This window comes from Cyclopterus lumpus, chromosome 13 (assembly GCF_009769545.1).
Source record: "Cyclopterus lumpus isolate fCycLum1 chromosome 13, fCycLum1.pri, whole genome shotgun sequence".
NCBI lineage: Eukaryota > Metazoa > Chordata > Actinopteri > Perciformes > Cyclopteridae > Cyclopterus > Cyclopterus lumpus.
The window spans coordinates 8,952,184-8,979,213 of NC_046978.1; the positions used below are offsets into that span (position 1 = coordinate 8,952,184).

The 27,030-nt window shown below is 43.6% G+C and overlaps 1 protein-coding gene across 1 annotated transcript in view; it reads left to right on the plus strand.

The window, feature by feature from the left end:
* The window catches only part of robo1 (roundabout, axon guidance receptor, homolog 1 (Drosophila)), a 121,350-nt gene extending 94,963 nt beyond the window's left edge, over window positions 1-26,387 (plus strand). The window contains exons 11-30 of the mRNA XM_034549150.1: window positions 895-976; window positions 1,162-1,330; window positions 1,426-1,592; window positions 1,703-1,824; window positions 3,451-3,682; window positions 4,475-4,596; window positions 6,160-6,331; window positions 8,298-8,498; window positions 11,458-11,484; window positions 12,948-12,990; window positions 14,726-14,880; window positions 16,787-17,173; window positions 17,938-18,054; window positions 19,291-19,435; window positions 19,726-19,956; window positions 20,683-21,188; window positions 21,290-21,475; window positions 23,987-24,262; window positions 24,352-24,545; window positions 25,155-26,387. Coding sequence (XP_034405041.1) covers window positions 895-976; window positions 1,162-1,330; window positions 1,426-1,592; window positions 1,703-1,824; window positions 3,451-3,682; window positions 4,475-4,596; window positions 6,160-6,331; window positions 8,298-8,498; window positions 11,458-11,484; window positions 12,948-12,990; window positions 14,726-14,880; window positions 16,787-17,173; window positions 17,938-18,054; window positions 19,291-19,435; window positions 19,726-19,956; window positions 20,683-21,188; window positions 21,290-21,475; window positions 23,987-24,262; window positions 24,352-24,545; window positions 25,155-25,169 — 3,549 coding nt within the window. The 3' untranslated portion in view covers window positions 25,170-26,387. The remainder of the gene's footprint in view (window positions 1-894; window positions 977-1,161; window positions 1,331-1,425; window positions 1,593-1,702; window positions 1,825-3,450; window positions 3,683-4,474; window positions 4,597-6,159; window positions 6,332-8,297; window positions 8,499-11,457; window positions 11,485-12,947; window positions 12,991-14,725; window positions 14,881-16,786; window positions 17,174-17,937; window positions 18,055-19,290; window positions 19,436-19,725; window positions 19,957-20,682; window positions 21,189-21,289; window positions 21,476-23,986; window positions 24,263-24,351; window positions 24,546-25,154) is intronic.
* Window positions 26,388-27,030: the final 643 nt, after the last annotated feature.

Here is a 27,030-nt window from a genome sequence, read left to right on the forward strand (position 1 = left end):
ACATAATATATCGTGTTTTGCTCATTAGCCTGTTAGCTAGCGGACCCTATGTCAACCGATTCAAATTAAAAGACCATGAGCCGAGAAACAAATGATTTGTTATTGGTCTGTATCCAAAATCTAGGTGTCGATACAAGAATTTTGTGAGACAAAGGCCCTTTTTCCAGCTCTTTTTTTCTCATGTACTACTGCACAATCTGGCACATGTACCACATGGTTGTCTATGTAATGCAGATTACATTCTCCATTATTAAAAATAACAAACTTCAGCCTGACAGAGAGAGAGAGAGAGAGAGAGAGAGAGAGAGAGAGAGAGAGAGGTATAAGCTATCTAAGTGCTTTTTGGTGTTGTGTAATCTCTCTGTACTACAATGTAACTAAACTATAAATTACTACACTCTAGTTCACCAATGCAAACTGCACTCTAAAAGGTAAATGAGTCCCACTTTTCCCAACTCCCTTTTTATATCTAACTAATAGTGTATGAATAATCAAGGTTCTTTATCTTTCGTACAGCTTGTCACCACATCCATTGCACAGAGCAGTGGCTTCCATGTTTGGTACTCAGGGGGATGGCAGACAGAGAAAAAGGTCTCCAATTAGTCAATGATCATGTGAAAATATTTTCCATTTGACTAGGAATGGTCTGCCACTTGGCCTTTGCAGCTGCTTCTTCTTAGTTTCTGCTATGAAAGAGATGATATCGAGATTATCAGGCAATGACAGCTGCCTGCTACAGACTCCTCCAGAATGTCAATAAGCAGAAAAGTGTTGGTGTGTGAGTGGGGGAGATAGCAAGGGGCAGAAACAGGGAAAGAGACGACCACCAGTTCACGAAACGGTGGCACACGTTTGAATAATTTTAACCAAATATCCTCCTCTATTTTCCTTCAGCTTGGTGACACTGGTACCTACACCTGCATCGCCTCCACCCCCAGTGGAGAGGCCTCATGGAAAGCCTACTTAGAGGTCCACGGTGAGACTTACCCAATAGTGAGGTTTAGTGTCCATCAGTTTTCTAATGACAAGGGTTGCTGGATATGATTTAATATTCTTATCTTCCTTTGGAAAAAAAAGTCAGATAAAAGAGGTAGTAAAGGTTGGTGATGTTTTGTATTTTTTTCTGACCTGTTTCTTTGCTTTTCACTGTTCCACATCAAGAGTTTGGAGTTCCAGTCCAGCCAAACAGGCCTACTGACCCAAACCTGATCCCCAGTGCCCCTTCCAAACCCGAAGTCACTGATGTTACCCGGACCTCCATCTCCCTTTCCTGGAGACCTAACCTTAATGCTGGAGCCACACCCACCTCCTATATAATAGAGGCCTTCAGGTAAAACTAATCAGCTCAACGCTCAGTAAACAAAACACCTGCATGGCTCTAATGCAATCTTTTAAACCTTGATTATCTCTGTTGTGTGTCCACAGTCATGCATCAGGAAGCAGCTGGCAGACCTTGGCAGAGCATGTGAAAACTGAATCATTTGTACTGAAGGGCTTGAAGCCGAGTGCAGTCTACCTCTTCCTAGTACGGGCAGCCAATGCCTATGGGCTGAGTGATCCCAGTCCAATCACTGAATCTGTGAAAACACAAGGTGAGAACTGCCTTCTTACTCAATTGGATACACGCACATAAGCAATGTTATGGTGTTTCTGTTGTTTTGGACAAAATTATTCATATTTGTGTCTGTGCTGCTGCATACAGATATCCCTCCGACCAGTCAGGGTGTCGACCATCGACAGATCCAAACGGAGTTGGGAGAAGTGCTCATCCACCTGCACAACCCCACCATTCTCTCCTCTTCTTCTGTCAGAGTGCAGTGGACAGTGAGTATAATTCTCTCCATATTTTTCTTCAGACAGCTGCAGCTAGCTACATATGGCCATATGGCTCACTGGTATAGCTGGTCGCTAAAGCTCCAAGGTTAGTTTAGTGATATGCCTATGGTCAATTTGTCAGGCCAGTCAGCCGAGCTAATGTTCTAACGCCCTAGCACCCTTCAGAGGAAGGACACGATAGAGAGCAGCTTGGAACACTGTCCAAGTGTTCTTAGGGTCTATCTGGCATGAGCCTGAACTGGTCGGCTGGCCAGAGACCAAAACTCTCGGCTTCGCCCACAGTGGACCACTCAACTGCCCAAAAGCCAGACTACAGAGCCGAGCCTTCTCCGGGCCATGCAGTACCGTATAGCAGTGTGTGGCGTGCCAGCCTGTGCCGGATTGCAAGATTAAAAACACTTGAAGGCTGTTAAAATAAATCAAGTGAGAGAGAAGAGGAGGCTAACTCATGCTCTTAAGTGGAAATGGATTACAGATGTTAAAACGGAGAGGTGGGAGAGGAAATGGAAGCTTTTGCTGGCTTTTCTTGGTACAAGCTGAATGTAAAGTACTTAAGTCCACCTGCGTTTGATCTGCTTCATGTATCTTTTCATATTATACTGTCCACCTTTTATAGTAGATATTGGTCTGTGGGATGGCTCACTGAAAGGTAAGAACAGTCCCTGATGAGCCTTTTGACATAAGGCCACCCCTACATTCCCAGGTATTATGAAGGGCCATAGTGAGTGATGAATGATGAATGGGACTGAGGAAACGTGAAAAGGATATGGACATGTCAAGACTGATTTAAAACATTACTGCCCAGTTAACCTGTCTCCTTGGAATGTTCCAAAAAAAATCACATGACATGAGGAAGACTGACATTGCACTGAAGTGCCACGGTTTCCTTGTTGTGTGGGGTTAAATATTTTCCAATGGTGGAGTTTCATGGTTTTACATTTCCCTTTGTGTGGTGGTAAATGATTGCACAGTTTTCGGGCTAATGAAGACCACCTGAGCCGGCAGCATATTTTACGGGGGAGGGATAAAAAAAATCCGTTAAGTCTTTAGCTTCTACTGCCTTCTATGGGGAGTCCTGCAGATGTAAGCATACGAGGTAGCTGTTACTCTTTTCTCCAACCATGCTGGGTCACAAAGCAGCACTTTATTTAGCTGCATCAGATGCTGTTAAACTTGTTCTACTCTAAACTTCGGCAAAGACCTACTTTTCCCCCTCTTCCTTGACTTCAGCATCCAGTCACTACACTGGAGAGCAGGACAGGATGAGACAGGCTGTTCTGGGAGCCTGGGCCCTATTTAACCAGCTCCAGACTTAGAGGAACCTCTGGCCAATGACCTCATACTGCGGTTCGCACAAATCGCTGCTGTTCCCAATGGCGCATAGAGAGACAGTCAAAAAGAGAGATATAGATGTGGATGGATAAACAGAGGGTTGATGTGATGAGTTAGCACCCCATTCAACCCAGTGCCTGTCGTATCAGTTGCACGAATCCATAGCTTTCCGGTGATCCTACAATCTATTCCATTACTGTATCGGCTTCCACTGAACTGTGAAGCAGCTAATCAAGTCAAGCTGACACCGTCTTTATCTGTGTTCCTGTGCCAATTCACAAGGTGGAGCAACAGTCACAGTACATCCAGGGCTACAAGGTGATGTACAGGCCTTCACCAGAGGGGCTGCAGAGGAGCGAATGGGCTGTGTTCGAGGTGCGGACCCCTGGAGAGGACAGCGCCGTTGTGCCGCAGCTTCGGAAAGGAGTCGCGTATGAATTCAAAATCCGCCCCTTCTTCAATGAATTCCAGGGAACAGACAGTGATGTAAAAATTGGCAAGACGCTGGAGGAAGGTGGGAGCGATGTGAATGTGTGCGAGTTTGCGTTAGTGCTTTCATGTGTGCATGCATGTTTCCATGTATACACAATTTTACATGCACAGCTTACATGTGTCAGAGCATACAGCAGCTGTTCACAGCAGGCAGTAAGGGCAGGATTGTGTTATGTTCAAATGTGGTGTATTCAAGCATGCTACGGTGGATGTTTAGCTCTTTAAAAGGCCCTATGGAAACCTGAATACAACACTTCAGTGCAAGTGTTATACTAAAGTCTCATAGGGTGTGGTTGTGGCGTCTCATGAGGTTTGGTTGAAACCCAACTGACAATTTGTATCTGTATCGACCAGTTAAGAGAAATGGGAGCGCTTGCTTGTGAGTGCTTGCTGGTGAGTGTCTGTGTGTTGCATGTGTAGGAGTGTTTTGATCTTTTTGTTCTCCTTTGTTCACAATTCTGTTGATAATTGTTTTCGGAGCTCCAGACATAATGTTTGTTCTCTCACTCACGCTGGGATTACGTGTTTTATGTTGCATTCATAATTATTTCAGTTTAATTACCGTTGGACCGCAGGTTAGCGTTTACACACCTCAACCATCAGAAAGCCCTGTCTGTTTTCAGTAAACAGTTATTTGCTTTATTTCCCCCAAAAGGCGCTTGTTTCGTAATTTAGATTTTTGGTCCTTTGTTCTCACTACAGCTTCATTCCCACATAGAGATTCAGCTAAATGGGATGAGTGGAGACAGGCACAGACTGCATGCATGTCTCATGTATGAAGGTGTGTTTTTTATCTTTTGTCAATCCCCCTCAGCCCCCAGTGCCCCTCCTCGCGAGGTTACAGTGGCGGAGAGCGGGGACAATGGGACCGCCATCGTGGTCTCCTGGCAACCCCCTCCAGAAGAGGAGCAGAATGGGGTGGTCCAGGAGTACAAGGTAACAAAAAAACAAAACAGCCAGCCAGCAGCTACCTCAGGTAGCAGATAACAGAGAAAGAGACAATACGCAGACATGGAAAGGTAATGAATTCCTGGTTGAGGCGCACCTTTGTCCACTCCCCTGTGCTCCTTCACTGTGTGATGACACAGGCTCAGTGACAAGAGAGGAAACGAGTCAAAAACAGGGGAGCTGGTTGAAACTGTTGTGAAACAGTGCCATCTGGTGGAGACAGTAGACCCACACATGTTGTGGCCATCGAAAGGTGAATAGTAAATATCTGTGGTAATTATTGATAGGTTTATTTACCCTCTCATGGTAGTGAGGCAGCAATTGGTGATTTTAAGATCATTGTGTTTAGTGGAGATTCATTTTTCAGCCTTCCATGACATGTTCATACATATAATTCGTTTTAACGTGTATTTCCACTGATACAAATGCTAATTAAGATAATGAGTTTAAGTGTACCAACTACATACAAGTGTACTTCACTGTATTTACGCTACTATATGATTTAGTGGAGACATCCATATAAAGGTAATATTGTATGTAGTGGAGGGTAACAAGCTGTAATAATGACCAAGGCGAGACAGACCTCTATTATAATTCCAGTCATTTCTCTGGAATGGTAATGAGTCCCCTTTTCCTCCTCCTTAGTTGATAATGTATGCTCCCTTTGTGATGACCTCACTTTGGACAGAGCTGTCCACTCACACGTTATGCTGTCCTTTACTTTAGTTGGAAAGTCACAGGAAATATAGGTTAGTTGCAGAAGGGGGGATGAGGCAGAGCTAGTGAAAAAGTTAAGCCAGTTAATTTCCCAGGTAAATGTTTTCTGTTGATGGGCTTTAGAGTAATTTCATGGCTTTTAAGTCCAGCTCGATAGCGTTCCCTGCTCATTACCGGGCCCTGTTCCCTAGCTGCGCTTCCACTTACCGCAATTTTTAAGATACACAGAAAACGTCAGGGCTTTGTAGTTCCATCACAGAAGGGCAAACACGCGCATGTATAGTACAGACCCAAGGAAGTGTGTATGTTAACCTGGTTAACTGGTGGGAGGAGGTGGGGAGGGGTAAAGAAAGCAGAATGTCAGGGGTTCAGGTTGTGGAGGTCTTCAGGCCTCATGCTGAGGTGAATGTATGCTTCTCTTTGTGGCCCTGGTTCAAGTCGGCCTGTGAGACCACTCTCCTTCCTGAGTGACAGCACTTAGCTTCTGCTGAAATTGGGTTATGGACGTGATTACTGATCTCCATTTGTTTTTCATTGGCTTAAGGCTACACTGGGACGTGTTATGGCTACCTCAGCTAATACTGACCCTGTGTTGAGCACAGCCTGTAAAACATAAAGCCATTTTGTAAAATGTTTTCCTACCTCAGAGACACAATACCTACCTCAATATCCTACCTCAGAGACACAATACCCACGGAGCGCCGACATGTTGCAAGAGCAGCATCAACCAATTATAAGGACACAGATTGGTGGCAGCTAACAAACTGAATGTTGTCAAGAAACCCTCACAGCATTGCCTCAATCTCCACTTTCTCTGTGTCTTTGTTATTGCAGATTTGGTGCTTGGGGAATGAGAGCAGGTTCCATATCAACCGTACAGTTGACGGCTCGGCCTTATCCGTGCTGATTCCCAGTCTGGCCCCAGGGATCCGCTACAGTGTGGAGGTAGCAGCCAGCACCGGGGCGGGTCCAGGGGTCAAGAGCGATATCACCTTCTTCCAGCTCGGTGGGTAGAAACAACCTTTAATTCTCTCTCACATGAGGTCATATGCTTCTTTCTGTTTTTCTTTCAATGGTTTCGATGCGTTTGTCCTCCGGCAATACTTTCACACGGAATGAAACCCAATCATCTGACAAATAATCATGGCATCAATCCAGTCCATCTCAAATAACAAGCTTTTCAGTAATATGACTGTCTGCCAAGTAAACAGACAGTTATGTAATTCCTTTCTTTGTAATGGACATGTCCAAGCCTCTGCCTGTTCTCCCTTTCTTTATCTACAGGGATGCTTAAAAACAGCAATTGAAGTGATGACTGTTATTGAGACATCATCAAATTGAGTATGATGAGTTTGAATGAAAGGGAACTTTTGCAGTTTTTGAGCACACAAATGGCTTTTAGCTCCAGTAGCTGGCAGTGTGATCAACGCGGGCACATTACATTCCTGTGTGGCAGCTGTTGAGCTCGCTGCCCCACCCTGCTCTGCTTTCCAGTCAAGGATGCAATGTTTCCGTCCTTTAGCACCAGCAATAATGAATCCTGCACTCTGGACTTGACATGTTATTAATACTACGAAACACATGGCAGTCTGCAGTAGTGCTATTTGTTGTAATTGTTCTTCCTTCTAGGCGGACCAATATTTTGAGATGTTTTGTCAGTTTCTATTCCCCAAATATATGAGCTGTCCTGTTCAGGAGAAAGACTTAAAAACACATGAATAGCAGGATGAGGCAGAAAGAGAGAGAGAGAGAGAGAGAGAACTCCATCTGGTTTTAAATGTGTGATCGAGTGGGCTGGGATGGGCACAAAGAAGCATCGGCTGTGACTGATACAATTCCTCTCCATTGAAGAGTTCCTGTGGTGATTGTTGCCATGTTCCAACACTGGAGTGGAACAATGGGCCTCGGGGACCAGCGCTTCACCCAAATGCATTTGTCACACTCTGAGCTTGCATGCGTCATCCCAGCCTAGATACCTGTACAGTCCCTTGTGGGCTGCTTAGTCACATTGGCATGCTCCCTTCACTTGGCCAGACAGAGCCACAAATTGGGAAGACAGAGGAGTGCAGCGGAATGGAGACACAGAGCGAGTGACTGAGACAAAGACAGACAGAGGGATATGGAGGGGCTGGTTTCATTGGAGGGAAGTGTTTTTTGCCTCTGGCTTAGAGAGTTGGTGAAGAAGAGTGGCTACAACATGAAAGGCTTGAGCAAAAAAGAGATGAAGACAAAGTAACACGAACATGAAGACATTTCAGAAAGGCGGGGGTTGTGGCAACCCAAAAGAAGTCTTTCATATGTCACGCATGAGGGAGAAGCACAGCGAGAATAGACAGATGAGAAAAACAGGCCGAGAGCGAGTTGTTGTGAGCAGCCGTACAGACGCTGCCTTAACACAGTGCATTTCACAGCAGAAAGAGCTTCAAGGCATTCACACCTCGGCTATTCGCAGATGTGCACAAGTTAGCTAATTACTGTATTTGAGGATGATCTCATTGGATTTATTTATATTTTTATTTATGAATCCACCGTTGCTCGGTGTTAGTGTTGCCTCTCGGTGGTTTCCTATCCGGCTCCATCAGGCTCGTGGCGCACAGGCTCTGTTTGAATGTCTTTGGTTGCTTTCGTCTGCTCACCTGCCATTGTTGACTGGGATTTGAGATGAAAGCCTTTTGAATAATAGAGAGAAAAGACTCCATTTCCACAACCCAGACCCGTAGACACCCGCTGAGGTGAAGAATCTTTTTGTGGAATGTTCATATTTATGTACTGTGCTCAAATATATGTTCTCTATTTCAGTCTTCTCCACTTCGGTTTAAGTTTTAGGTTTTAAACAACATTTCTTTCCCTCTTCTCTCTTGTTTGCACATTCCTAAATCTCCTCATTTCACTCAGTTTTGTCCCACCAAATGTACCCTTTTTCTATCCTTTTCTAATCCTGCTTTCTCGTCTCCTCCATTCCCCATCCTCAGATGCGTCTGGGCGAATGACAGAGACCGTGGACCAGGAGAACCCCCTGTCCCAGCAGATCTCAGATGTGGTCAAGCAGCCGGCCTTTATAGCCGGCATAGGAGCCGCTTGCTGGATCATCCTCATGGTCTTCAGCATCTGGTTGTACAGACACAGGAAGAAGAGGAATGGCCTCTCCAGCAGCTATGCAGGCATCCGCAAGGGTCAGTACATAAGTGCAACTGTGCATGTTTTACACTACACTAGGAATATCTACTAGGAATTTCAGATTTCCAGTGCTGGTTTGGCGTAAGATGAGGTGTTTTTGGTGAGTGTTTTTGGTGAGAAAATGTATTAGTGTGGTACTGTGTTCATTTCTATTTTTAAAACAATCTCCTCCATCTTACCTAGCTCACAATCCTGCCTGTCACACAAAGACATGTTTTTTCATGTATTTGTAGAGTGCCCGAGGTGAAGTCGAACTGAAAGTCCAACAGGGATGTGAAGTGAACTCCCGCTGAGAGTGCTGCATGAAGACGCCTTTTATTTCTTTTTCATACTTCTGTCACGCTGATTCTGCAAGGGTGTGTGCGAAGAGTGTTTTCCGTTAAAGTACATTTTGAGCTCCAACAACTCCGCTTTTAGCAACTCCCCTCTGACTGTGCTGGGAGAGAGAATGTCTTACCATAATACCTCTTTATCAAGGACATGCTGACATTAACACATGCTTGAAGTACTCTCACTGTCCTTTAGAGAGACCTGTAGACATGAAACAATTGAGCATTTAGCAATCTAGTTAATAATGTCGACTTAACATACGTTGAGAAAAAGCCAAGAATCCATCCCCTCGCTGCATTTCAACCTTCTAGCGTAGCCACAGAGTAACCCTCGGTTTGTACCTGATTTGAGTCAAAGTGACAGGGCTCATGACGTGACCAACCTTTGCCCACAATAGTTAGAGTATTTAGCCTTTCTTTCTCAGTCTCATTTATGTGTGAGCTGGCTTAATGTGTGGCCTTGGGCTGTGCAGCTGCTGCCTGTGAGCGCTACCTGCGCCGTCTTTGCTCCTGGGCTCAGCTTTACTGCTGACTGCCAGGGTTAGAGGAGATCCGCCCTTCAACCTTTTTCGACGCACGCGGACAATGGACTGACGAAGCTGTTGCTAATCTGCTGCTGTTGCACAGAAAACACAGTCGGTACATGTTCGAATCCACTCCTAAAAGTGGGAGTTGTGAGTCATGTGAACGTGAGAGACACCTCAGCTCAGCTTTTCTTTAAGCTCTGTGGTCTTTCAGAAATGTTACACTTATATGTTTGGTCTCAGTTGTTGCTTTCCATATGTTGGTATGATACATATACTTTTTTGAACTACCTATTAAAGACCAATATGACATTTCAAATGATGTCTTGATGTTACCGTATTTTCTGACAACACACTAATGCTTAAATGTTGTTGGATGTTGTTGTTTGGTTCCAGAGTTAGTGTAGCTATGGGATGAAATGATTTCATCATCCAAGCCAATAGGCGCAGAGACATTACTAGTATTCTTTTAACCAAAGTAAATAAAAAACGGGTTATTCACAGGCAACACACTGATACGGACGAGTAACTTTGAAGACTCTATGAGTGACGGTTTTGATCTGTGGCCAGGCGGCAGAGAAGACTCGAGGCTGATGTTACCCTCTGACTTTCTGTGATTCTATATGTTGATGTTAACTCACATATACACTCACACAGCTCTTCAGGGGCACAGTAGGCAGACATGCCTTCCCCCCTCCTTCTTATCCTCCTCCTGCACCCGGACCACAAGAGGCCACGGTCTTTGTTGGAACTGGTTACTAAGAATGTTTTGAAAGGAATATAATTGCGACCACATGAAGCAACAATCTGCACTCGGGGTGAAATTGGCTGAATTGAGACTGTGTGTGTGTGTGTGTGTGTGTGTTGGTGTGTGTGTGTGTGTGTGTATGTGTGTGTGTGTGTGGGTGTGTGGGTGTTCATCTGCTACAGTGTATGCTAGTGTTGCCTCTATCAATATTTAAATGTGCAAACTTCAAAAGAGTTTTTTTTTCTTATTTCTTTTCCAATAATTGTCATGTAAACCTTATGGTGCTCATGTGTTGACATATTGTATTACCCATTGTATTATGCCATGCTGCAGAAAACCTAAAAAACAATCTGCATCAGCTAAAAAAATGATAGTAAGCGAATTATTACTCAACAAAGAGTTATAGCTCAATTACAGCTGTGTCGAGTCTGGGATTAAGCCTCGATTACATTCCCAGAATAGAACCCAGTTTATATATTTCCATCACGTTTGCATTTCTTATTGATGTTTTGAAGTTTTAGACTGTCCCTTCTTCAAAGGCATTCATCAAACAGAGAAAAGCCATCCAACTGCTCATATCTTTAGACTTGTTTGAGCACCAAGAGAAGAGATGCAAACACGATAGGATGCTTGTGGCATTTAGAGGACATTTGTTGGCACAGGTACTGTATGAATGAATTGTTTGAGGAAATGAAAATGTGACAACAATAGTGTCTTTCATCTCAGTTGGCTCATTCTGTAGGTTGAAGACAGACATTTCTAAAATGCACATATTTAAGGCAGCGTACTGGATGCCTCAGCATTCATGATGCAATGTTGCATCATCTGCAATGTATACATTTAGCTTCCTTCACATCTTCAAAGAGGGCAGCAACAAACAAAGTGCATTTTATAGAAGACACCCACAACCCAAACTCACCATGATACAGAATCTAAATCTGCCTACTGTATGTTACTCTTTTGCACATGGGCCCCTTCTATGCCAACGTGTGAGTAATGGAGCTGTATGTGTGATGATGTGAGAGTTAGAGATGGCAACAGATATCTCCCCAGTGTGTGACCCCTGCCCAGCAGGCCTCTGACAGTCTGAGCTGGGATTTGAACCAACAGCTGGTTCAACACTCACTTTCCCCCAGTTGGGGTCCAGTGATTTCTGCAGGGATCAAAGACTTGGGGCCAGCGAGTAGCGTGTGAACACAGGCTAAAATACTTTTTTTGTGGATTAGTATACTTTCAAAGAAAATATGTGGTGATGAAGCCTATAAATTAAGTCCCAGAAACGTACTCTGGACGGTGCTGATGATGCACAATAAATCAATGATTTTCTTTTCTTTGTTTTTTTCTGTCTCTGCAGTGCCATCCTTTACTTTCACACCAACAGGTAAGCACTTTCTTGATTTACTTGATATACAATATGGGATGCAGACAACGACTCATTCACTGCACACTACATATGTGAATCACTGCTTTTAACTTTAGAAAAGAAAGCGAGGGACAGTCGGTGTGCACCAAAAGAAAACAAGCAAACATTGTCTTAAGAGATCTGCTAGAAGTAAATGTTCCACCAAATGTTTGGGTAATGCTTCAAGAGAAGCAGGCCACACTACTGAGAGGCTGTTAAAACTAGTGGTAACTTGATCAAAGGGCTGCTCGCAACTTCAGATGGGATTTAAGAGAATGACACACCACCAGCACTCCAACATACCAATTAGATAGGCAAGCGGTGGCGGAGCTAAGGAGGTTATCTTTGAATTGAAGTGACACAGTGTAAAACAGATACAAGAAAAGCTCTCTGTGACTCTCTTTCTGTCTCTCTCTGTGCACGTATTGTATTTACGGTCCTCCTTTTCCTTCCACTTGTGGACTTTCATCCATCTGAGGTTCTTGTTCCCTAGAGGTCTGTCAGGGGGTGTTTACAGTGCTTAATGCAATGGTGTATGTGAGACAGCGAATGGGTGAGAGGAAGTAAAGGTGACAGCAGGAGAAGGAGAGTGAGGGAGGCAATATTGTACAGTTTGTGGTTATACTGGCTGATCCTGTCTGTGCAGAGGTCACATATAAACAGGAGCCGTGTTGTTTCTGACTGCCTCGAGGCTTGCAATCAGGTAGAATAATTGCAGTTGTTTTATCTGCTGGAAATCTTTCAGGTGAAACCCACTCCTTGCTTGTGTGGTTGTTTTTTTTCTCTTCGAGAAGAAAATCCCTGTGCTCGTAGCCAGTGTGAAACCAGCACCTCACAGTGCCTTATGCTATGATTTTAATCTAGAATTAGAATTAGATTGTGATGCTTTGGTTTGCATTAGAGAGCTAGCTAATCTAAGAACGTCTCTGTCGGCATGCGGAGGCCAAAGCCACACTTCCTGTTTTGAAAATTAGACCAGGGAATCGACACAGCTAAGGCCCGGCCTCCTCCTCCTCTCGTCTCAGGGAAGAGATTGTAATTAAAGTTGGACGTTTATCTCTCAAAAGCTGAGAGCTCCTTGAAGGAGTCCAACTTTCAGTGCGCAGAGCATCAAACACACGGAGCCCGAGCCAGACAACCAAAGAGCTCTGCATCTCTGTTCTTCATAAGCCTCTTACATATCCTCCTCCTCCTCCTGTTCCTGTTGCTGTGTGTGTGACTCAGCCGGAATTATGCCACACACATTCATTTACATGTTTACTTGAACTGATGCAATAAGTCACACTTGTGTAGGAAGTAGCATTCCCATCATCCCTCACAAAACAGGCGATACAAAATCAAATGAATAATTGGACCTTTTTCGACGAAGGAAAAGATGACGATGTGACGACAGTGGTAATAGTGGTAAAATCATGTCGGAAACTTATTTTCTCTCTTTTCAGTGGCATACCAGAGAGGAGGAGAAGGTGTTAGCAGCGCTGGAAGGTAAGAGCATATTTATTGTGTTGAGAAAGAGTGTGTTTAATAATATTTTAAATGTGAACCACATTTTGAGAAATTGAATGATCATTACCGGCAAACACAAAAGGATGTTAAACCTGCTGAACAGATGAGTAGGGTTGGGCAAGTGTACTTTTTTCAACGAACACTAGGGGGAGTACTGTGCCTTTCTTAAGCAGCAGTGAGCTGAGAAGGGGTTAGGAGGTGCATTAAATATGTTATGATAACGGGAACAAAGCCCCATGTAGTCTGCCAGGAGCCCATCCTCACCCGATATGGTGGAGAGCCACATCGAACCACAAGGCTGTGCCAAAGCGTCACCCTACAACATGAATGGAGACGCATGCACATACATAGCAGTAGTGGCACACCTCTTCGTGTTGTGGAATGGTGCATTGTGCACAAACGCTGAAACTGTGCTCATGGCAAACACTGCATCATATTGCTACCACTCATTTGTGTATCCGCATTATGGCATTTGGCGTGTTTGCATAAAGTGAGGAAATAGTGAAAATTGAGTGACAAAAAGAGGAAATATGTATTCAGTTGTTGCCCTGTCTTTACTGAGAGTACAGAATGTACACAGTACTGGCTGTAAGTGTACATGAGTGTGTGTGTTGTTCATGTGTGAATAAATAGTTTAGCTTGGAGCCATCAGCAGTAAATCCATATTCATTATATTACCCAGTTTTATGATTAAATCCCATATGCAGCATGGCTGTGTCAGCTCTGCACAAAGACAATGGCCATTCAATATCAACATACAACTGCCCAAGTGATTGAGGAGCTATTGTGAGATTGTATTTGGCTGTGCAAGACAAATGTGTTCATTACCCAAAATGAATCCAAGAAATGAGTCATTTGAGAGGGAACGAGGAAGCGTAATTCAATGCTAATTCAGTGTTGGAATATGCAAACTGGAAGTAATACTGTGAACATTTGAATACTGAAACATTATATGGCCCTGGTGGAGTAGCCTGCTTTCTCTTTGTATGCTAGATTGATTCTATTCACGAGCAATAGTAGGCTATTTATTCTCAGCCCTTTTAACACTCAGTGGTTGGCCTGAGGTCATGAATTACAGTTGAACAAGTGATCTTGTATTGTATTGGGAATAAAGCCGAAGAAATGGGAGCAAGACATGAAGCAATAGAGACGGATGGCCAGCCGATGACGTGAGGGACTGGTCCGCATGAGCTTCTCTTCTGGTGCTCCGGTTTCCTTCTGGTTAGCTAAACAAAGTTTAATTTTTTTAATGATCGAGATGTTGTGTGACATCATAGAATCTACTCAGGGAGCCTTTGTGGTTCACTGGCTGTTCAGGATGCAAATTTCGCAACGTTGGGAGTGAATTTGATCTCGCTGTCTAATCCCGGCAGTTCGCTAATGCTCGTGAGGGCTTAGGGAAAGTGTCATCGGCGATGTGCAAGTCAAGCACACGCAATCTCTTTAGCTGGGCTTTTTTCTAATGGTGCTCCCCGGGCCTGTGTGTGTGTGTGTGTGTTGTGTGTTGTGTGTTGTGTGTTGTGTGGCCAAAAGGCAAACAGTACTAAAGCTGGATGTTTCCTATTCTCAGCTGCTGGCTAAATAAATTCCACATAATCTTCTCTTTCAAATCTTGTGCGACTGTGGGTTGTTTCAGTTCATTCACATGAATGTTATTGTGGTGTTGGCTTAGTGGCTTACTGTTGTTAACCATTTGGTCCCATTTATTTGACAGGCCTGGATTGCTAAACATTGGGGAATCTGCCACTCAGCCCTGGCTGGCAGACACATGGCCCAACTCCTGCTCCAACCACAATGACTGCAGCATGAACTGCTGCACTGCCGGCAACGGCAACAGCGACAGCAACTTGGCAACGTACAGCCGCCCAGGTATGTACTGCCGACACTTACGTGGGAGACAATCACAATAAACACTCCCTCAAACGCAATGGTGCAGTCCTTTAATAGATAAGAAATGTAGGAGCTAGGGGAATTCATGGTGAAAAATGAAGCAAAATCTGATATCTGGGTTACCCCCCTGGAGAGTTGTTCTGTGTATCTCTCCATTCTATAGGTTTCCACAGGAAAAAGACCTGAAGAAATAGTAGGATTAAGAGAGGTTGTGTGCTTGTGTGTTTGATTTATCTGAGGTTAAAGTTGAGCTGTTTTAGGCAGGAAATAAAAGGAGCACACTGAGAGGGGCTTATGGCTCTACTCTGTTGCTAATCAAATTGCTCTGCTGATTTCCATACTGTTGTTATAGCCAGTAATGTAATTTCCCCTAAGTGCTCAGTTATTTAAGAAATGTGCAGCGGGCGAAGAGGTCAAGGCTGGACTGCAGACGGTGGCCAGGAGCAGAGGAAGACAGAATGATAGAGGGAGAAATGTGCACCTGGAAGACCAGATGGAATGGGGGAGAAAAGAGTGATGACGAAATCCCTTTATGATAAAACATACCCAGAAATGTATGAGTAGAGGTGGAGAGCGAGAATGTAGGATAGGTGGAGAGGAAATAAGGGAAAGTGACTTATGGAACACCACCAGGTGGCCTTTTAATGTATTCAGCACTAGTGTAGTGGAGCAAATGTGGCCTCGAAATTATCTACACTATTACTGTATACAATATTGTATGCACACACACACATACACACACACACACACACACACACACACACACATAGAGTGACCTATCACATCAAAGGAGCAGAGTAAAACTTGCTGCCACAAACGTCAGCTTGTCAAGACACAGGACTTAGTTATTCATTTTCAGCTGTGACCCAAGTCTTAAACAACCCTTTCCTTGTAAACTTGGACTGTAATGAAATGCTTTATGTTCTAAATTATGCACTTTGGGACTATGCCTTTAAGGGCAGCCCATAATTCTTGTCCGGCTGTTCTGCCTAATATCCATCCAGCAATTCAATAGTTTCTCCCTACTTCAATCCTTTTCCAATGAGGATTAATAATTCATTTTGTCGACTTTATAGCCATCAAGTTTAGTTTTTTCTTTGGTCTAATCAGCCGTTCCACCTTCCCTTAACATGGTGTAGGATGTTTAACTGTGAATAACAGCCACTCTTTGCATGACACCCCGCTGTATGACACTAAGGAGCTTGCCAGACGCATGCTTTGTGTGTGTGCCAAACTAAACTCTGTGAACATTAAGAGGATCACTGACTAGGTGACAGTGCAAATAAATAGGAGTTAATGTCCCTTTATCTCAGCCATAGGGGCGCCTTCACACATCAACCTTTGAAGTGTCGAACTGTTCCGTGCTGCTGAAATGTGAGGCGCGTGGCACAAGCGGCGTGCACCTATGGCCGTCCTTGGTAGATCTGCCGGAGGATTTGAATATTTTATGAGCCAGGGAAAATTGGATCTGTCAGTGGAGCTGTGCTTTTACTCAGCGCCTCATTCCAGGTCTTTGATACAGACGTGTCTTTCTGTCCCTCTCAATGAGCAAAGATGCTCCCACCGTCAGATGGAAAATAACAGAGATGACACCCACATTGAGTCATGGATGAGGAGACTGAGCGAGGTGTAATACCACCTGTGTCAGTCACAAGTAGATCACATTTGGCGTTGAACGGACATAAAATGTCTCTCTAGTGTCCCTCTTTCAAAAGCTTTAAATGATTATGTAAATGTATTTAGCTTTCCTCAGATAAATGCTTTGATCTCCACAGTAGATCAGAAGATGCCCTATTGTTTCAAAACGTTTACCAAACTGGCATCGCGCTCCTAAGTTCATCAGCTTTAGACGACATTGACTAAATAACCTCCTCATGTTCTCTAGCCGACTGCATCGCCAATTATAACAGCCAGATGGAAAACAAGCAGACCAACCTCATGGTGCCAGAGTCAGGAGTCTATGGAGACATTGACTTGTCCAACAAGATCAATGAGATGAAGACCTTTAACAGTCCAAACCTGAAAGATGGCCGCTTTGTGGGTCCAGGGGGCCAGCCGACACCGTACGCCACCACCCAGCTCATCCAGTCCTCCATCATGGGAAACAACGTTAACTCAGACAGAGGAACCGGAGGGAGTGGAGGAGGACTCATGGGTGGAGGAGAGATGAATGAAAAACACAGCTGGAAGCCCACCTCAGTTCAGCAGCAGAAACAGGAATTGGCCTCCCAGCTACAGTACAACATCATGGAGCAAAACAAGCTGAACAAGGGTGAGTGTGTGGACTACTAGCAGTCATGGTTAAAGAGGTCATCTCCAAGCCGTGGTCTTCCGCCACTTGATTTTCCCCTCTGTCTTCTCCTCTCTCGCGGCACTTCCAGCCCCACTGTGGAAGCCTGGAGAAGAGTTTCATGCTCAACTTTTCCTCGGTTCTGTCTCTTGCTCCTTCTCAGTCAACATAAGCGTCATCACTCTTTCTGCCTGTCTGTACGGCATTCATGTAACCCCTCATCATCTGCCATGCAATCATCTTCAATCTTTGCCACTAAATGTGTGCCAGGCTTGAATTGCTGTCGTCGTACGGTATTCAGGTTGTCGTTTTGTGAAGAAGGCATGTGTGAGTGTCTATCTTTGGTGTTGGATGTCTACGGGAAAGACAAAGATAACTAACTCTTGGATATTTAATTGCTTTGAACGAAGCTATCATCACCTTGTTGTACCTGCAGAAGGGAACCACATCTGGTGTGATAGCTTTGAGATGTTTGTGCACATGTTGCATGTGTTCACCTACTCACCAGAAAAATGACAACGCATGACTGCATGCTTGTCGTGTTTAACACTGTACACGGTGTAATGTATTTTCATGGTATACAGCATTTAACTTTTCCATTGTGAAATGGTTTTGTTCTACCGAATAAATACCATCCTTCATGTCCTTGTTCATTAACAGTGGATGCTTTGCTGGAACGTTTGTGAGTTGGCAATATGTCTACCTGGGGCCGTACTAACGATACACTCCATTCTTCCCACCTTCAGACCGCTACAGAGGGGGCGACGGCCCAATGCCAGCCACCATCCCCTACAACCAGACCCATGACAGCCACACTGGGGGCTCCTACAACAGCTCCGACCGAGGCAGCAGTAGCACCTCCGGTGAGAAAGTTATGGCATAAATGAAAAAGCAGAACAACTTTTGAATAAAATAATATTACTTTTAATTACGTTTTTGATGACAAACCATGCCATGACATAATCATGTGTATAGTTTTCCATTACAAATGTGAATATAGTATGCTATTTCTTTTCTTTTTTTCGAGACTGGGATTTCTTTTGATAATTTTTTTAAAGACATACTTTGTGATCATTAAAGGTTTTTTTTTTTTTTTTAAATCAACACGTGACTCTTTCTCTCAAGTAGTTTGCTTGGAGTTTTGTTGTAAATATTTTGGCTCTTTTAAATTGAACCGCCACATTTTCCCAGTTTATTGTTATTCTGAACCATGTAATCACAAACAAACCCCAGCTCTATTTGATAATCCCAGTATTGCTCAGAAGCAATAAATCACTTTGAGATGCTAATAATGCATGCTTTAAAATGGTGATTTGATTAATCTCCATGTCAGCTTACATTGAAGAGAAATTGGAAAGGAGGAAAACTGAAAACAAACAGAGACATGAGCACCACGCCAGGCATTTTCTTGTTGTACCTTTTGTTTTCTGGGTGCCATGTCCTCCAAGGGATGTTTAAAGCAAATTCGATAAAAAGAAGCCTTTTTTTATTTATTATGTTTTGTTTTTCGGTTTCTACTTCTAATTGGCTCTACTTTAATTCCGGTATGGAGCAGCCTAATTTCATCAGGGCCTCAATGTCTGTCTGCGGACAAGGACAAATGATAACACATTGCAGACGGCATGCAACACTGCCACCTTAATGCCATGTATCCATTCTGATATTGCGTTTGAAGTTCAAGCCATTAAGGAGAAGCCTTTAGTGCTCGCTGCACCTCACAGCTCATTGGTTCACAATTCTAATAGTTTGGAATTAATTGGGCCCCTTCTCCCTACCTTTCCTCTTGGTACTCGCTAACACTGCTGTAGGGAAATGGCTGTGTTTTATAGTATTTTCCATTATTTAATAGCTGAGAGGTATGTGTGCACACTTGTATAAAAGTGGAAAGTTGCATTAGCCTTTGCACTCTTGCGTGTAAAATGATCTTTTTCTTTGTTAGCCAGTCTTGTTAATGCATTTTATCTGCTGTCAATTCCTTGCTCATTACCTTGCCATTTCTTCAACATTAATAATTGATGTGCTTTTCAGAGACTGAATATAAGTATGTGTGTCTGCAGGTGTCTTATGACTGACAGAGCTTTTCTTTCATTTTTGAGCAGGAAGTCAGGGTCAGAAGAAAGGCGTGCGCACCCCCAAACTACCCAAACAGAGCACAATGAATTGGGCTGACCTTTTGCCCCCTCCCCCTGCAAACCCACCTCCAAGCCGGAGCGCAGAGGAGTACTCCCTGTCGATGGAAGAAAGGTGGGACATGTCTGCACAGACACAAAGACACAGACACGCTGACAGGCATGCACGCACTGTATTTAAATATGAGTTCATTCTTCTTGCCTTTTCTGCTATTTCTCGCCTCCATTGGAAGCATTTGCCCCAAGGCTTTCCTATCTATTAGTGGTAGGCTCATGTCAAACCTTGATAGAAGGGTGCCATGAATATTCAGTTTATGTTTTCCCGGCTTCAATATATGAAAACATTCTTCTTCTTTTTTTGTGAGTGATATGACGGTAACAAGGCTCATTTCCCTCGGTTGGCAGCTGTGAACCAGACATGCAGTGCCCCATGCCCCCCTCTCACATGTACCTGCAGCCTGATGAGCTGGAGGAGGAAGAGGAGATGGAGAGGGGCCCCACTCCTCCTATCCGAGGGGCGGCCTCTTCCCCTGCAGCTGTATCTTACAGTCACCAGTCTACAGCCACACTCACCCCCTCACCCCAGGAGGAGATGCAGCCAATGCTCCAGGACGCACTTGACAGCCATGAACGCAGGTACACCTGCGTGATGTCTACTAGCGAAACAAGTAGCAAAAGGAGAGTGGCCAGCCTGTGTAAAGGTTTTCAGGGAATATATCACTTTTTTGAAGCCTCATAAAGAATCACAATCTCCCAAGTATTAGAAATTCACAACTGTTTTCCATGTTTTAGGCAATTAATTCCCAAGCCTATATTGCACAAAGCTCTTGGCCATTTTTCAAAAGCATATCTTAGGTTTTAGATTGATTTCTTACCTTCTTGGGAGCCATTTGTTTCAGCTCATTTCAGTACAGTATATAAATCTACTTGCAGTGATTTGAAAGTTGTTTGAAATAATATACATCACAGTCTAAATGTTAACATTTGTCAGAGTAATATTTTGTTGTGATAAAGCAGCTGTGAGCAGGAATTCATCCTTTTTAGTGTTTAAAGAAATGAAGGCATCATAAATTCAGGATTAAACGGCCAAGAAGATATATAAGAATTTACATAATTGTTGGCATATATGGTTTTTTTGGTGCTTATTATCTGATTCTGAAAGAGGACAATTTTGCCACAAATTCTCGAATAGTGTTTATTGTGTTCAGGTGTACCTCAGAAAATCATCAGAATGAATTTAAATGACATGTGTTTTACAGTTTACCCCATGATAATTGGCTGGTATTATTATTTTACTTTTTATACATAATCTGTCCAAAACATGAGGTGTTTCTGATACTGTGTGTTTCTCACCTGTTGCAGACGCCACACTGTGAGCCCCCCAGCCCCTCCAAGGCCCCACTCTCCTTCACACACATATGGGTACATCACCAGCCCATTGGCCTTGGACACTGATGGTATGGAGGAGGAAGAGGAGGATGATATATTGGAGGAAGAGGAGGAGGAAGGTGATGAGACAGATGCAGAGGTGGCCAAGATGCACTACCACCACACCCACCCCCACACACACCCCCACCATCCCCAGATGCACCCTCGAAGGTTGCTGCTGCGAGGGCTTGAACAGACGCCTGCGTCCAGCATGGGCGACCTGGAAAGCTCGGTGACCGGCTCCATGATCAACGGATGGGGTTCCGCTTCTGAAGAGGATAATGTCTCTTCAGGGAGGTCCAGTGCCGTCAGCTCATCAGACGGATCATTCTTCACTGATGCTGACTTTGCTCAAGCGGTGGCTGCAGCTGCAGAGTATTCAGGCATCAGGGTGGCCACATATCCCAACACACTGGGCCACGAAGTTGCAGGAGCTTCCGGTAGGTTTAATACAGTCGCCACATCCGCAAGGAACGTTATCGCGAAAAAAATGTCAAGAATGGTAAAGCAAACTAAACTATTTCTCTGTTGCTTTTCTCAGCACGAAAATACCAAATAAACCCGCCGAGCCACCGTCCTGGAAGCCCGGTGTCCACAGACAGTAACATGAGTATGGCAGCTGTACACAGGAGGCCTCCGAAGAAGCAGAAACAGCATCCTGCAGGTCATCCTGCAGGTCATCCTGCAGGTCATCCTGGGAACCAGCGACGTGAAGCCTATAATGAAGGTACACATGAATACATTGCAGTATTACCAAAAATAGAGTAAGATTTCAAAAAGGAAGATATCCTCATGCAAGTGGGATATGTACTGCATGTTGTTGTAGATTTTATTCATAGAAAATATTCTCAATTTATGCTGTGGCTTATAATACTGGTCTTAAGTTAGTAATGTGTATGAACAGGTGTGTCTGTAAAGGTACTAATGACTTTTTACAGCCAACAACAGCCTTCTTACAGCCTAAGAAAGACGAAATAGTTTAGCTGTATCCTACAAGTACATGGATGGCCAGTTTGTATCAATGACTCTCTTCGCTCTACAGATATGGAAGGGAAAGGTACAGTTTACCGTGGTGTCCGTAAATGACAGACAAATGCCAGAGTTTTTATCATCTTCTCTTATGTGTTTATGCACATGCAAACATGGCATTACTCCTAATCTGTGCAGTGCTGAACAGATCGGGGGAGCAGCAGGTTGGAGGCCAGGGCCACGGTGGGGAGGAGTGGAGGGGGGTTGTCCCAGGGGAGCGCTGCCCAGCTTGGCTCGGCTGACACTGTGATGTCTCTCCTCTCAAGCCACTAATGAAATTGATCCAGGTGCTGTGGCTCATACGGAAGTGCCACCTTTCACTCGGTTGGAGTTGAACATAAACTAAACAGGGGCTAAATACCGGAGCAGCTGCACACAGAAGGAAAAGCTTTAACCTTGTTAAGCAACAGAGCAATCTTACCAGTGGAAAAAACACCATTTCTGCTTGTTACCTCTCGGGTTTGATGCTGTGGAAATGTCTTACCAGTGGAAAAAACACCATTTCTGCTTGTTACCTCTCGGGTTTGATGCTGTGGAAATGTCTTTTTTTACCTGCACACACTCACTCTGCTGTGTACAGTGTGTGCTGTCCCAGAGCTGGCTCTCCTCTTAGTGCCAGGTGTCCTTGAGTGTTGGAAGCACTTGACAGGGAGATGTAATATCCGACTCACTGGGAGCCAGACTGGCTATATCACTGCAGAAAATCCAACCCCCCACTCTGAACCTCCGTCTCCTGCCACCATCCTTATATCCTGGCTTCTTCCCCATTCGCTGCCCCTCCCTTTGGAGTGATCTCTCCATCCCTTTCCACTCTCTCCTCTTCTCCCAAGCTCCCCTCTCCTCCATCTTTGTTTGAGCAGTAAGGGGGCGGACTGACAGCTCTGCAGCGCTGTCTGTCCATCAGTTCTCCTGCTGATTGCATTTGATCTGAATGGATTGTTTTTCATTTGGAGGTTATCCCCCCCCCCCCCCCCCCCCCCCCCCCACACACACACACACACATTATGTGGTCTGGAAGACTGGTGCATTGTTTGAAATACACACACTGTGTTTCACCCTTACCCCATACACCTCTCTAACCTACTCATTCACCCTTGTTTGCAAAGTGGATGCGGATGCTCTCAAGTTATATTCCCCTCATGATTTCATATTGAAAATGCCTTTTTCTACCTCCTCGCTGTACTTAACCCTTTCCTGTCTCTTTTGATCTGTCTCATTCTTGTCTGCTTAATTAACCACCAGGCCCTCCAATACACCCTCCTTGGCAAGCCCAGAGACACTTTTCAGACCTGAGTCCTGTCCTCGCAGATATTCACTCATAAATCGAACAGGCGCTCTGCTCCTCCCTAGTCGTGAGGCATATCTCACCGACTGTAGTATTGATTGGACTGAGGCATGACTCAGGAGGCAAGAGAGATATTAAAAAACTGCAGACGCCTCTCTGCTGTATGATATTGACTGTCCCCCCCTTTTGTATTCAAGTGGAGTGTATGGAGGTGTAGGATAATCAGACAAGTGTATTGAAGCTGCCTGATTTTACCAATAAGACACAGCAAAGACATCAGCTGCCACGTGAGCCTTTCTTGTGTGGAAAAAAAAAGTGTTGCACAATCTTAAAAAAGTCTACGGTTGCTGTCGAAGGTGTAAGAGTTGGCACCGGATACGTTTACTAACCTTCTATTCCTGCGTGGATTATGAGTGTGGTTGCTGACAAAACCATCCTTCAGGTCGGACGCTGATTAGAAGATGAAAAGCCATCGATTGCAGGCAGGCAAAGCTTTCCTCTCTGCGTTTTGTTTAGCTGGCTGTGTGATGTGAGAGGCGGGGCGGCCCACTGCCCGGCCTCGTATGAATAATGGCTCAAGGACAAGCAGCATTGATTCATCGACAGGGGAGTTCGAGCAGGTCAGAGAGCCAGCTGCTGACCGTCACACTCACCTCTTCCTCGTCTTTTGCCTCTCACTCAAATCTCATAACTCTCTATCCAGATTTGGCCTCTCTCCTGTCATCTGTTCCGTTTACTGTCTGTACAGAAGAGTTTCTGTTCGACATAGCTCTGTGTACAGCTCTGAGTGCACTGTATGTACACACACGGCAGATGTGACATCTGAGTGAAAGATGATACACACTAAAGTTTTAAAAAGTTGTGTAAACCCTATTTTTTTTATGTCTTTGGTTAATGTTCTTTCTTCCTGTGTTAATCCTTCAGATCTCCCACCTCCGCCCATCCCACCTCCAGCCGGGCTTAAGTCGCCTACACACCCCTCCAAGGCAGTGCTGGATGGCCGGGGAGTGATTTCCCCCAAAGCAGGAGAGGGACGAGACAAGAGAGGTGGAACGGGGGGTTATCGGCCCAGAGAGGGCTCGGACCCTAGAAACAGCTCATCTGAACGCAAAGACCCTCAAGAGAGACAAAAGACTGCTCATGGAGGGAAAGGGAATAAACATGAGGGTAGCAGCGCCAACAAGGCACGGCAACACCCAGGTACAACGACATTATCTATGTGAGGGTTTCCCTCAATGCAATGTGCAGTGTTTTTAAAAGTTCCTCCTACAACTGTTCTTTGTCCCTAGGTTCAGAGGACATTCTGCCCTATAGCCGACCACAGTTCCCCACAGTCAACAGCCCCCGGGACCCAAGCTCTTCCAGCTCCATGTCCTCGAGGGGCTCAGGGGGTCGGCGAAGAGGAGAAGGAGGCCGCAGGAACCCTGCAGACATGGGCCTTAACACCACAGGGGCCTTCCAACCAGGAGATGAAGAGCTTGAGGTAAACATGCCAAAGTATCTTAGGTGATTTAAATGTAATTAAAAAGGCATTGTATAGTATGTCATAACAATTTCATAGTATAGTATGTCATAACAATGTAAAACTAATCATGGAAAAGTCATGGTATTGTGAGTTAGATATATATGTCACAAAATAAGTTATATAGTATAGTTTTTTCAAATGTAAAAGATGTCCTAGTGTTGGTTGTCCTCAAAAAGTCATAGTATGATAAGTCATAAAACAAGTTACATTACAGCATGCCATAAAGATGTATTGAAAAAAGTCACAGTATAATATGTCGTAAAAAAGTATAATATAGTGTGTCATATAGAATGTCATAAAAACGTATTAAAATGTCATCTAAAAGTTAAGTATCGATTTAATGCTTCTTTAATCGATACTTAAAGTACAAGCATGATATTTTACACTGTAAAAATTTCTGTTGTCCAAAAATGTGATCTAATCCTTAATGTTTCTAAATTATTAGTCTCATTTCTATACTGCAATGCCTTGTTACTTACTGGCTCACATGTACAGATATAGAGATAGATATGCAATACGCTAATGTCAGACAATATCTATAACACACATGTTTGCTTTGTCACCTAGATGGTAGAAAGCTGAAGAACAGAGGAGGAAAAGAGGAACTGTCCTGACTTTTCCAAGAGTGGAGCACCATTGTTTCTCTTACAATTTTAAATATCTCAGTATTTCACCATCATGTTGGCTGCCATTATGCTGTACATCATTAGTGTTTCTTTACATCTGGAAAACAGACCAATGTTTTTTTTTTTCTACCTTATCATTTTCTATGTCCATTTAAAAAAAGGAAAGTCTGAAGATAAAGAGTGCATTCAAAACAAAAACATGCAGTGGTATATTTACGTTTAATTCCAATGCAATATGGAGTAGAATCTTACTCCAGACATTGACATGACTCTGCTTGCCTCGACAAGAACTTTGGAGAGCCCATACAGTCAGTTGTTACTGTAATAAAATAGCTGCAAGCAGAGAGGGGTGGACTGTCTGTAAATATACGTGTATACATGATGTTCTCTTGTTTTACCCACTGTGGTACCTCCAATTTGCCTTCCTTTTTTTATTTTGTGAATTCTAATTTTATTATGCCAGTAAATATAATTATTATTTTATCATTTCCATCCATGTTGTAAATTGCTATATTATTTAGCTGCCCCGAGAAAGTGCCACTTTGGGATTTTTTTTCTTTTCTTTTGTATTTTGTAATGCACTGTTATGTTTTGTCTTGATGTCAATGTTTGTTATTTGTTTTACTTTGGTTTTAAAAGCACAATCACTAAACTTTATTTTAAACCATTCTATCTATTAACCTTTTTGTCTTACTGGAGGAAAACAGGTATGACAAAAGAGTCTAGTTAATCCTGATGATGATGATGATGATGATGATGATGATGATGATGATGATGTAAAGGTTGCTGTTTACGAAGGCTGGGCTTGAAAGGAGGCTCCTTGCGTTGTGATTGTCTCCCTCTCCAGTTCTGACGCTAGCTCAAGTGTTGAAAGACAGTTCATGTGAGTCATAGCTGCAATGTATATATCTTTTCGCATTGACCATAAACTCAGCTATTGCACATTAATCGAAATGGTTATGTTGTCTACTAATGCACTTAAACAAATGTCAAATACAGGAAATAAGAGTCACTTTGGGAATCTGGAGAGGTTGTAATTGGACAAGGGGAGTCTCTTTTCTTGATAAGGCAGTGGTGAGGGACCCCTGTTTTTAAGGAGGAAGGGTGCTGTTGTTTATTCATAGGACATCTGCAAGCATTTGTTTCGTAAAGCAAAAAAGTAAAAAGAAGTCATAAAAAAAAAAAGATGAATAAAAAATCCAAACTAAACATGTTCCTTTGGTATTGTGTCAACCTTCTCTGAGAGGATCATGATTGTCTTTCTTTCTTAATGTTGAAAAAAAAAAAAAAGAACAACAAACGTTTTGCAAATGTATAGGTTGTCGTGCATTGGTGAGGCTCTACGGCAGTGTTAGCTTTTATCATTAATGTATCGCATGCATCTGACCACACCAGGGATATCTCAGCCACTCCTGATGCTTGTTCTTAATGAATCAAGGATAATATCAAAACAATCTTCCAAAAAAATGAAATACTAATGCATATCTGGCCCTTCTACATTAAAGGGGAATAATTAGGAATTCCAATATGTTATATCCATGGCCTAGGAAAAGTCAATCAATATTTGTGATCAGTTACTTTCTCGTAAAGCCAGGAGCCCAACTATCAAGCTCCCTAAACAATAAATGGTAGACAGACTTTGTGGTGTTTTCTTTTTTTAAACCCAAATGAGCTTTATTCTATTAGTGTTCTCAGTTCTGAAACAGAAAATATACCCACATGCTCAGAACATTCCCCTGGGTGCTCTCAGTGCAAGCTAAAAACGTCTGTCCCCTGACTTCACAAATTATAATTTTAGCTCTACTTTTTGGATTTGA